We start from the raw sequence: 12,514 nt of genomic DNA on the forward strand, positions 1-12,514 counted from the left end.
TTGAGTTCTGTCACCTCTTCTGAGTGTTTCTAATGCAGATTTGTGTTTCTCTTTTCATGTCTTATTTCATTTTCTTAATCCCTTTTAGCTTGTTTTAAAATATGTTACAATTCGATCTGCTTTTTGGGCAATTTCCTTTTTTTTTTTTTTTAACTTGTTTTCGTTATTCTGTTCCTGATCCTCTTTCTTACAATAACTTTTTATGGGATTTGACCTTGGTACATTTCTGTTTCTTATTTTTACACGAAATTAGTTTTCCTGAGCTTTTAGAATGGGGTGGGATTCAAGATAGCTTTTCTACCTCCATAGTCTTCCCTTCCTCGATTGTTTTTATGTAATGTTAAAAAAAAAAATATGGTGATTTCTCAGCTTGTTCCTCTCCCCAGAGCTTCTCTTGACCATCTCTATCTTTCCTCTCTGTTGTCTCTGTCCTGCTAAATTCTGATTCTGCTCTCAGGAACTTCTGCTTAGTGTGGGAGCTCAGTCTTATGAGGGAGCTCTGGCTGGCCAATTTCAAGAGTTCACAGAGCTAGATCACTCTAGCTTCTTTAGAGCTTCTCGTCATGGACCTCTTGCTGTCACCTGTTATCAGGCAGGGCAAAGCCCTTCCCAGTTGCAGCTGCTGTTCTCAGATTGGTCACTATACTTTCCTGACTGGCTGTTTTGGGCTTCTCCTGTTCTGAGGTCTGTCAGACACTCCCTTACACAGATGCTGATACTGTGCAGGTTTTGTGTTTGGTAGTGGTTTGTACCCACTTGCTTATATTATGGGGCTCTTGGGTCTACTTTGTCACCTAGTTTTGTGGTGAATGTTAAACATAGGTTTGGAGTTTTGCCTTCCAGTTGGCCCGTGTGATGATTCAGAGTGATTAGAAAACTATGTTGGTGCCATCTTCTCAGAATCCTACCCACCCTCCTTTTTTTTTTTTTTTTTCAAGAAATGCATTTGAAAGCCCCGTGACTAGATTTTTCCCTCTCTCCCTTTTCTTTTTCTTTTTCCTGTGATTTCTCGTAAGCCCTATTACAACCATAGATCTTTAGGTAAAAAACTGTAAAACCCTCTTGGCCCTACTGTCCTCCACTTGTCTCCAGCAAAATTTTAGCTGTCTTCTTAGGGACTGGCACCCTTCACTTAAGCATATTTTTTATGTCATCACAACTGTCCTCATGTTTGGTGAGAATATTTGTCTGACACACATATTCTTTTGTTTTGGATAGTATGTAAATATTCTTGCTAGAATTTCTCTATCGCCTCCTATTTAGTGGGTTGGCAAACCAATATATTGACTTTTGAAGATTCTTTATTGTTTTGCTTGATTAATATGATTCAGCAAAAGAAAAACTAAAAGGCAGACAACAAATTGACAACAGCAATAATCAGAGTTAATATCTTCATTTTATTGATTTCATACAAGCCAGTAGAAAACCCATTAAATTTAATAAACGGGCAGATGTTCGTTCACTTCACAAAATATGCTAAAAAATAGATGAAAAAATGTTAGCTCTGCTGATAATAAGAAAATGTGAAGTTAAAATAATGGGATCCCCTTTTCCACACTTAAGTTAGCAAAAATAATGAATTAAAAACATAATACTCATTATTGGTATGAATACAGTGAGGACTGGTACTTTTATATAGACCTATTCCTTGGGTTGGGAAACTGGGGTGGCTGTCCTGGGTCCTGTGCTTTTGAGGGGGAAACCTGGGGCTTTTCACTTTATGACTGTTATTTTACTTTATGTGTGTGTGTGTGTTCAATTATTCTGGGCCTTCATCCTTTTTAGGACAGCCCTCCATCTTGCTGGTGACATAATAAAACTATCACCGTTTGGGGAAGCAATTTTGTATATAGCATGTTTCAAGAATCATAAGATTATTATTTTTTGAAGGTAGTAGTCCCATTTCTGAGGCTTTCTATTAAAGGAAGTAATAAAAAATACAGCTAGAACTATATTCTTAAAAATGTCTCGTGAGAGCAAATAAGAGGAAAGAATCTAAATGTCCCGTTAAGGAAAGTGCTTAAGTAAATTGTGATTTTTACATTAGATGGAATATTATATGTTTAGTCATGAAGATTAGGTAGACACAAGGAGAATTTTACATGATACTCATATCATTTGTCACTTTTATGTATTACTCTGACAATATGTATATGAAAAATTCTGGAAGGGCATATATGAAAAAATAATATCTATTAAGATGGTAGAATTATCAGTGGTGGGTTTTTTCAATTTTATCAAGTTTTGTTTTTCTATAATGCTGTTGTATGTGATAAAAATTTTAGTTAAAAAAGGCTTGATTGTGTGTCTTCCCCTCCTCATTCTTGCCACCTTTATTAGTATGTTTTAGTGGTTTCTTCTGCAGAAGTAAGTATTGTAGCTGTCTGTGTTCAAGATCAGATGTGTTGTACTGTACTTAGATTATTGGAGCAGCTGAGAGTATTAACGGAAGAAGAAAAGTCAACAGTAATTTCAGAACATATTTATAAAAATACCCCCTGAGGATATTGACTCTTTATTCCATGTTTTTACTTTTAATAGGTTTGCAGAATGGCTTCTGACTACTCAAGAACGTGTGCTAGCCCAGATAGCATTCAGACTGGCGATGCTCCCCTGGTCTCGGAAACCTGTGAGGTTTATGTCTGGGGGAGCAACAGCAGCCATCAGTTGGTAGAAGGCACACAGGAGAAAATATTACAACCTAAGCTGGCTCCTAGTTTCTCTGATGCTCAGACTGTGAGTTCTCTAGATACTTACGAACTGGTCGATGACAGAGTATATATTCATGCATATATACTTTAAATACTGTTGAAGAGTGTTTTTTAAATGAGTGAAAAGTCTTTGTTGGTTGTTTCTTATCTACAGTGTTTCTATACTGTACTGCATCAGTTTTTTCATTTTAATGGAAAAATATATTTTCAGTTCCCCATAACCCACAGTTTTCCCGAGTTTCAAAAAATTACATTGGGAGCTGGATTTTTAAAAAATATTGTGAGTGGCAACAGATTTTACCGTTATATTCAGCATGAATATTGAATAAGACTAAATAAAAACTGGAATTTTCTCTTTGCTAAATTGTACTTAATTTTCTTATTATGATCACTTTTTTACATTTGTTGCTATCTTTTAGCCAAGATAGACCTTTCTGCCTATTTTCCTATAGGTTTAGAATAGTTTTCTGTAGTTCTTGCCATAATGGACCTGAAGGAATTTATAGGAAAGTTTTTATTTCTTGTCCTTCCAAATTGTAAGAGGAAGCCAAAACATTTTACTTTGTTGTTTCATTCAGCCATCACCTATAGATAACCTTAAGAGAGATAAAATACACAAGAATTTGAGCTTGACAGTAAAGTTAACAAGAAAAAGCCATTGTTTCTTTTATTTTCTATTTATTCATAATTCTCTGTGGAGAGTAATGCTGTGTTCTGCTTTAAAAGACTTCCTTTGAGCCTCCTTGATAAAACTAGCCTTCAGAATTAAACTTTAATTCTCACAGAAGCCTTTTATATTTATGATTCTGCTTGTTTGTTTATAGATTGAAGCTGGACAGTATTGCACTTTTGTGATTTCTACGGATGGCTCTGTCAGAGCTTGCGGTAAAGGCAGCTACGGGAGACTGGGCCTTGGAGATTCCAATAATCAGTCTACTTTAAAAAAGCTAACATTTGAGCCTCACAGGTCGATCAGAAAGGTTTCATCTTCTAAAGGATCTGATGGCCACACTTTAGCTTTTACAACAGAAGGAGAAGTCTTCAGTTGGGGAGATGGCGATTATGGGAAACTGGGACATGGAAATAGTTCAACACAGAAATATCCCAAGCTTATTCAGGGCCCTCTGCAGGGAAAGGTATGTGCTTCCTTTTTTCAATTTAAAAATAATTAGATGCAGTGGTGCTATAATTGATGATATCGTTCAGATTTTAATATATTCTTTCTGAAGGTGCCCCCTCCCTTGGCTTATCTTTTCTATATCTCTACAGTTTATGAAACACTTCCACATGTATTACTTAATTTTAATCCTGTAACAACTTCATGAGGTGGTTATTATTCCCATTTTACATACAAAGAAACTGGTAATCATTCATTCAAAAATACTTGTTTAACATCTTCCAATGCCAAGCAGTCTTTTAGGCATTAGACAAATAGCAGTGAACAAGGCAAACAAGGTCCTTGCTCTCATGGGGCTTTATTCTGGTGTGAGAGAGATAAAAATAAAGAAAGAAAACACATAAAATAATTTCAGATGGTTGTAGAGAAAAAAATTGAAAAATTTAGTAAAGACTAAGCATGGTATGATACTAGAGAATGAGGTCAGAGGGTCCTCTCAGAGGAGGTGGCATTTTAACAGAGACCTGAATGAAGAAGGAGATGCTTAGAGTGGTTAAGTAACTTGCCCAAAGTCACACACTAAGAATTGGTGCCCTTAAGAACTGAGCTTACTTCTCCTCTTTTTATTTCTACTTTACCATTCTTTAAAGAGGTAAAGGTATTTTCCTAAACTTGTAAATGGAGTCTTCCATTTTAAGATTGCATTCTTCCTATGCAAGTTTTCTTATATAAAAACTTTGTGAAGTTTAAATTTTATTTTTATTCCAGAATTACAGTGGGACGCTTTGCTTTCACGGAAGATTGTCTGACAGGGTTGGCTATCAAATTAATTTTACTCTATTACAACTTTCAATAATTTTAACTTAAATATCAACCCCAAAGCAATGGGCCTTAGAATAGTCCACTTTGAAAACATCAGGGGATACTTTATAAGATGTTGAACATGGGGCCTTAAAAAACTTTAGATAATATTATTTGAAGTTGTATTTTATTGGTCTTTCTAGTACCTTCTTTCTTCCTTGATATTCTTTGTAATTTCCTTTACTTTATTTCTTTTTATACTCTATTTGGTAATGGAAATATGGTCAGTTAAATATAACAGTATAAATGTCATGAAGGAAAAATGTACAAAATTTTAAATTAATAATCTGTAGTTAAAAATATCAGAAGTTGTTAACATACTACCTAGCATGTATTAGATGCTCAATATTTTTAATTGAATATAACTTTTGCATTTCCTGAAGTGAGTCCTGATTTTTGGAGATTAAAAAGGTGTAGAGCTATTAGTGTAGACATTTTTTCTGTGTCTCTTTTCTCAGTAGCCATTGGTTTTGGTCATTGTTAAAAGGTGTGCTGAAATTTTGTTGCTGTATACCCTTATTCCCCTGATTGTGTTCGCCAACTGGGTAACTACTTCAGTTTTAAAAGATATTGTCAGGAGTTTAACTAATATAAACTTATATACTGCTTAGGTATTTCTGTAGTGTCTTTTTTGAGAATTATCTCTATTAAGTAATGAATTTTCCTTATCAGCCAGGACTGGAGGTTTTATGTTAACATGTTAAAAACTGGCCTTGTTCCATGGGTGCTTACCTCCTTCCAACTCTTTGAGTAAAGACTTGATTGGCAGTGTCGTAGTCCTGCAAGTGGTTGGATTGATAGAGTCAGGGCCGCTGCTAGCCCTTACACTGACTTTGTGTGAATTGAGAAGTGTCCTCTCCTCCAGGTGAATGCAGTCCTGTGCCAGGGTTCATGACTTGGCAAGTAAAGCACAGGCTGTATTTCAGCCCCTACTTTGTCTCTTAGCTAGCGCCCTTGTCTTGGGTACAACCTCCACAACTATCCATGCCAGTTCCCGGAGGAGTTGTAGATATGAGTATCTCTAAGTTTCTGTGATTAGGATCAAATATGGACTAATATGTTTTAGCATCTGTGTACTCATCAAATTCACTTTGTGTGCAATTTAGGTGGTGGTTTGTGTATCAGCTGGATACAGACATAGTGCTGCCGTCACAGAGGATGGCGAACTATACACATGGGGTGAAGGAGACTTTGGAAGATTAGGTAAGATTTTTTAAAAATTGAAGTTATTCTCACAGAAAAACAAATGATTACAGTTACTGAGAAGCAGTGATAGTAGATTTAATAGTCAAGGACAGTCATTAATTTTGTTAGTTTTAAGCTTAGAGGAAGATAATCTTATACAGATAATATCTAGATTCTGGTGCTGATATTTAAGGTGTAATTAAATCCAGCAAGTATTTACTGAGTGCCTGTTGTGACCAGGAGATGTAGGGTTTCAGGAATAAGAAAGATACCATTATGATTCTAAAGTTTATAATCTAGTGGGTAGTGAAAAGCAAGCCCACATGAGCATGACACAAGACAGCGTGAGGTAAGTGCTGTAAGAAGAGCCTAAATAAATTGTTCTAGTGGTTCATTGATGGGACTGCGTGCCTCTTTTTGGTATAGCTTGGAAGATTGGTTGTGAACGTACTGGAAATGATTGGTTTTTCATACTTAATTACACTTAAAACACACACAGAAAAAAAAAAACCCAGTCTTATTAACTTGTAATATTTGTTCCACCTGTAAAGTGATGACCTAGAGAAAAAGAGTTAGTAATTCACTATTGTTTCTTTGTTGTTTGTGTTTTATCCAAGGTCACGGTGACAGTAATAGCCGTAATATTCCAACATTAGTAAAAGATATTAGCAATGTAGGAGAGGTCTCTTGTGGCAGTTCACATACTATTGCTTTATCTAAAGACGGGAGAACTGTGTGGTCTTTTGGAGGAGGAGACAATGGTAGGTACAAAGTATTTATTGGTAGCTTTGTCCTTTTTTTCTTTTTCTCTTTTTTCAGTTATACATGCTTATTGTAGAAACACTCAAATACAGATGAGCAGAAAGAAAAAAATAAAAATAAGCTGTTCCTATAAACATTGTTATAACTGTTGTTAACATTTCGGCAGATAGACTTCTAAATATATACATCTACTCCTCACTTATAGCAATGATTGTAAGGATGGTGCAGGACCGGGCAGTGTTTTGTTCTGTTGTGCGTAGGGTCGCTATGAGTCGGAACCAACTCGACAGCACCTAACAACAACAACAACAACAACTCCTCACTTATCAACTGTCTTGTTATCCGATATTTCATGTTTAGGATGATAGTAAAAAATCTACTCTCCGAGTATTTTGTCATTAACGATGTACGTCTGGCTGTAATGAATGCTGAGGTGTGAGGCTGTGGTGGTTAAGGTTATGTGTCAACTTGGCTGGGCCATGATTCTCAGCGGTTTGGCAATTATGTAATGATGTCACATGGCCATTATGTAATGATGTGGTCATTCTCCATTTTGTGATCTGATTTGGTCATCCTCCGTTTTCACATAAGCCTGATTTTCACATAACGACCTGGTCTTTGAACCCTAACCATGGTGATAAGTGAGGAAGTGAGCGTGTACATTTATACAAATATGTACATGTATCTCTACATAGATGTCTTTTTAAAAATCAAAGTGGAATAATATATACCTTAGAAACTATTTCATAACCTGCTGGTTTTATCTAATATTATTTTATGAGTACCTTTTCTATGTCAACAAACATGGTCCTATCTCATTCTTTTAAATGACTGCAAAGCATTCTTTCTTGTGACTGTAGTACAATTTATAAACTCAGTTTCTCATTGTTGAATATCTAGATGGTTTCTAATTTTTTTTTAGTATTAACAACATAATGAATAATCTTAGAGCTAAATCTTTTTCCACTTTAGCCACTCCTACGAGCAGTGTGAGAGTGCCCACTTCGCTGTGTCCTTCAACAACACTTGGGAATTAAAGATTTTTTTTTTTTACAATTTCAAAAGCAAAAATGGTATTTGATTTTATTTCCTCGATTCCTAGTGAGGTTGAATTTTATGTGTTGTTGACCATTTGTTTTTCTTCTTTAGTGATTTGCCAGGTTTTCTGTTCATGAACTATTCAATCTTTTAAAAGTTTTTAAAAATGATATGTATATATATTCTTGTTTAAGACCTGTATATTTGATGTTAGAAATATGACCGTTAAAGCAGACAAAGACATAGAAACAATGATTTTCCATATCTCTTTTGAAGTGGTTTTAAGTGCTTAAAATTAAGATACAGGAGGTCATTGGTTGTCCATTATTACTTCTGGTAACAAAAATGTTTATTTGTTAACATCTTCTACTACCAGAAGCTTATAGCTTTCCACATTAGTTAGGTTAGTGATAGCAAGATTATAGCCATTGATCATCTTCAGTACTTAGAAAAGAGTCAACATTTTTTTAAAAACAAATAAATTGTTTCACTTGAATATGTTTGTTTTTATAGGGAAACTTGGCCATGGTGATACCAACAGAGTGTATAAACCTAAAGTTATTGAAGCTTTACAAGGAATGTTCATTCGCAAAGTTTGTGCTGGGAGCCAGTCTTCACTTGCTTTGACGTCAACAGGGCAGGTAGGACTAGGGACGAGCAGAAAAGACTTAGAGTATTTCAGAGGAACTAGGTGATGAAAAAGTAATAATCATATTTAAATTTTAGAGTTAAAAGAAATAATTTTTGGCCTCCTGAAATAAAATATTTACTCATGTTTAAAGAAGTAGAATATCTGAGAGAGAACCAAGCTTTCTGACCTGGCCTGTGTGACCCTGGTAAACCTTCTTTCATACCCCTGTTCTTTGTATTGAAATGGTTTTGGGAAACCTTTTAGCACTCAGCACCCTTTAAACCTTTTCCTAAAAATGATGGATAGTGGGGAAAAGCAAAAACAGATCTTGCTAGAACCAGCAATATGAACTAAGAAGATAGGAGACGATCAAAGAGAGGATAAAGAGGACACTTCCTTATGGAAAATAATCTGAGAGGGTTAGGTGTTTCTGAGAGAGTCAGGCTTAGGACAGTCAGAATTTTGCAATCCCTGTATTAGCTTTTGAACTTTTACATGAAATATTTTCACTTCCCTCGCATTTGTTTTATCCTGTGTTTGTTTCTTTGTAGATGGTAGTTAGAAAAACGATTAGAAACCTTTAAGGGACATGGGGAAATAGATTGGCAATAAGCTGGTAATGGTGAGGGAACAGGTATGGTGACAGACTGACAATGATTTCCCCCTTGCATCTACCAGTGATGGTGGTGATAAGTGGCTGACCACACCTTCTCTCCCTCTTTATGGGAGCCCATTATGTGCCAGGCACTAGCTATTATACTTGTTTTATATAAAAATGTTTCCTGACTAATCCACAAGGCAGGCAAGCATTGTAAAGCAGAAACTGGCGTGTGATTATTTTTTGAAAGAATGCTTGTATCCTAAAAAATCTAACTCAAACTATTCATCACCTTGTATTTTGTTACATTAGTCACATGTTACAACTCCGGTTGCTACCTTAAAACTTAAAAATTCTCGTTTACGTACTTCTTACTTTGGAGTTTATAGAAATAATCCACGGATTGAAGTTAGAAGATGCTCATTTATTAGATGTATGGCCACAGACAAATCGCATACCTCCCTTGAGCCTCATGTGCTTCTTCTGTATGGAGGGGTCATAATTTCTGCTTTGCCTACAAATGGTCGTAGAAAATAATTATTTGAATTGAATCGTTCTATAAATTATCAAGTACTATATGACTACTAAAGGAGCCCTGGTAGCGCAGTGGTTAAAGCGTTTGGCTGCTGACTGAAAGATCAGCAGTTCGAACCCATTAGCCACTCCACGGAAGAAAGTTGTAGCAGTCTGCTTCCATAGAGATTACAGCCATGGAAATTCTATGGGGCAGTTCTACTCTGTCCTCTAGGGCCACTATGAGCCGGAATTGACTCGACGGCAGTGAGTTTGGTTTTGGTTTATTTGACTGTTAGTTGTTAGTAGTAATTGTCAAGCCATGGTGTGACTGCCAGCAAAAGACACAAATCACACATAGACAGTGAGTGGAACACTTTACTCACAAAGAAGAGACAGAGCAAGGGCAGCATCAGTAGGAGACACTGGTTCCTCATGACCAGCGAGTTGCTTTCTGCAGTCCACACAGGGCTGGTGTCCTGTGTTCATTCCCTCCCCATCAGAAACAAATATAGAAATGGAATTGGTCAGGTGCTATATAGCACCCTCCACATGAGCAGCACAGAGAAAGTTACTGTGAGCCCAGAGTAGGGAGGGAGGCTCCCTGATGAAGAGAAGAACCGGGGAGAGAGAAACTCAGTTTCCAGCCTCTATTATCAAGGAATGCTCTGGGCCTAAGGCTTCTGATTAGGCAGCCTGGGTGGGAAACACAGGGGCCATGGCTGACCTTCCTCCCAACAATAACAAATTTAATTCATCATATTGAATTCCAAGGGAATTTGTAGTTATTTGCTACATTGAACAGTCATATCATGAGTATACTAAGTTATGTGAAATCAAATATATAATTAGGAAAAAATAAAGTAAAAGAGGGAAATACTTTCCAACGTAAGGGTAGTTCTGTTTGCCATTATACTTCCTGAGCATGAGTGAAGATGAACTTCTGCTTCTCCCTCAGTCCATCTCAGGCCTCTTTAGAGATAACTTCTTGCCATGCTAAGTGTGATTCTTATGTTTAAAGTACGGTATTTTTTATACAACATGGTCCCTAAATACAAGCCAAATATTTCTTCATCTGGTGAAGAAACAGTACAAGAGAAACTAGCTATGTGGGCCTTACTGATAATACCATGTTATACTTTATGGATAATTTAGGAGATCTTCACTGTTAATTTCAACTGTGTAAATGTTTTGACCTTACTTGTCTTTAGTTCCTAACCCCTCCTAAAATGTGCTTTTACTGTACTAGAGTTTTTGTTGGGTCTATACTTGTTTGACACTGGCAGCATAGGGGTAAAGAGCTTGGCTGCTAACCAGAAGGTCAGCAGTTTGAATCTACCAGCCACTCCTTGGAAACCCTATGGAGTAGTTCCCCTCTGTCCTGTAAGTTTGCTATGAGTCGGAATCGACTCGAAGCCAACGGTCACACTTGTTTTAAATAAGTTCTCTAGCAACTGGTACACACATATTGTCTTCATTTCCTGTTGAAGAGGTTTAACCTCTCAACATTCTTTCCTGAAGTAATTGTTGACCAAAAAAAATTATCTCAAATTTGATGGCCTAAAATAAGACTGTATGATATTACGAAAGCCCGTTGAGAAAGAATAAAAATCACCCAGTTTGCTGATTGTGTGAATATTGTGTGGCCAAGTAGACAATCCTTCATCCACTTGGCTTCCTCTTTTCTTCACTTCACCCTCTCCTCAGACATCTTAAATCAGTCAGTGATTGCTTTGGTATTACTTAGTCAAAAATGAAGATGTTCGGGGAAGCTGTCTTTACTACTTCACATGCCCTCTTTATAAGTGATAATTCAAATTGTTACAACAATGAGGTGAGGGAGCTTTTAACTAACCCATTTTAGGTGATCACGCCATGGCTTAACAAGCCAAGTACTATTTGTTAAGTACCTACAGAGTGGGAAACATGTAAAAGAGAAGTTTTTGTTGGTTTGTTTTGTTTTGTTATGTGGTGAAAATATGTTATATGGTGAATATATATATAACAACACATGACATGTCAACAATTTCTACATGTACAGTTTAGTAACATTGATTACATTCTTCGGGTTATTCAACCATTCTCACTATCCTTTTCCAAATCATTGTAAAGGAGAAGTTTTCAGATAGCAAGAATATTTCCAAACTGCTGAGATAGGGCAAATATAATAAAAGTCAAGTCAATTAGTAGCCTCGGCAGAATCTCTCAGACAGTATTTCCATTTTTTTCTACGACTACTTAATTCTTTCTGTTTTATCTCAGTGGTTTGTCTGCCTGTGCTATCAACTATATTTGGGACAACATTTAAAAAATGCAAAATGAATCGCTATGGCAATCTTTAAAATGACCAAAACAATAAATATTGTTTTAATATCAGAAAGTTATTATTTAATATTAAACCATGCTCTTGTTTGGGTAGGTGATATTTATTCCTATGTAACTTAAGTCATCAACACAACAGTCTCAGAAAATCATGTGATGTATTTCTGGTTGTGTTTCAGGTCTATGCTTGGGGCTGTGGAGCTTGTCTAGGTTGTGGCTCTTCAGAAGCTACTGCCTTAAGACCCAAGCTTATTGAAGAGCTGGCTGCCACAAGAATAGTTGATATTTCTATTGGAGACAGTCATTGTTTGGCTCTTTCTCATGGTAAAAGTCATTTGATTTTAAAGAAATGATATTAAGTATTATCTCCCATAAATATGTTACATTTACATTTGGCTTTTCTTTTCTACTCTGTGTTTTGTTTTTAGATAATGAAGTTTATGCCTGGGGCAATAACTCAATGGGGCAATGTGGCCAAGGAAATTCCACAGGTCCTATAACTAAACCAAAGAAAGTGAGTGGCTTAGATGGCATAGCAATTCAGCAGATCTCAGCTGGAACATCACATAGTCTGGCTTGGACTGCTCTTCCTAGGGACAGGTAAGAGAGCCCACTTTAAAAAATGTCTCATGTTTTAACAAGAAGAGAAACCTCAATAAAAACAAATAGCGTACTTTGTTCCTAAAATGCCCATAGGAGCATTTCCAGTATTGATTTTTCCTGTTATAGAAATGACATCTGTATTTTTTTTTTATTTGAATGTTGAGGGTAGGCAT

The 12,514-nt window shown here is 36.2% G+C and overlaps 1 protein-coding gene across 13 annotated transcripts in view; it reads left to right on the top strand.

Moving 5' to 3' along the window:
* HERC1 (HECT and RLD domain containing E3 ubiquitin protein ligase family member 1) overlaps window positions 1–12,514 on the top strand; it is a 197,025-nt gene that overhangs the window by 57,715 nt on the left and 126,796 nt on the right. For all 13 annotated transcript variants that reach the window (XR_010317426.1, XR_010317425.1, XM_064267422.1 and 10 more), the window contains 7 exons: window positions 2,542–2,736; window positions 3,536–3,847; window positions 5,796–5,892; window positions 6,492–6,635; window positions 8,188–8,315; window positions 11,918–12,062; window positions 12,167–12,338. Coding sequence is in view for 11 of the 13 variants with exons in the window: in XM_064267422.1 (XP_064123492.1) it covers window positions 2,542–2,736; window positions 3,536–3,847; window positions 5,796–5,892; window positions 6,492–6,635; window positions 8,188–8,315; window positions 11,918–12,062; window positions 12,167–12,338 (1,193 nt within the window). In the remaining 2 variants the exon portion in view is untranslated. The remainder of the gene's footprint in view (window positions 1–2,541; window positions 2,737–3,535; window positions 3,848–5,795; window positions 5,893–6,491; window positions 6,636–8,187; window positions 8,316–11,917; window positions 12,063–12,166; window positions 12,339–12,514) is intronic.

This window comes from Loxodonta africana, chromosome 13 (assembly GCF_030014295.1).
Source record: "Loxodonta africana isolate mLoxAfr1 chromosome 13, mLoxAfr1.hap2, whole genome shotgun sequence".
Lineage (NCBI taxonomy): Eukaryota > Metazoa > Chordata > Mammalia > Proboscidea > Elephantidae > Loxodonta > Loxodonta africana.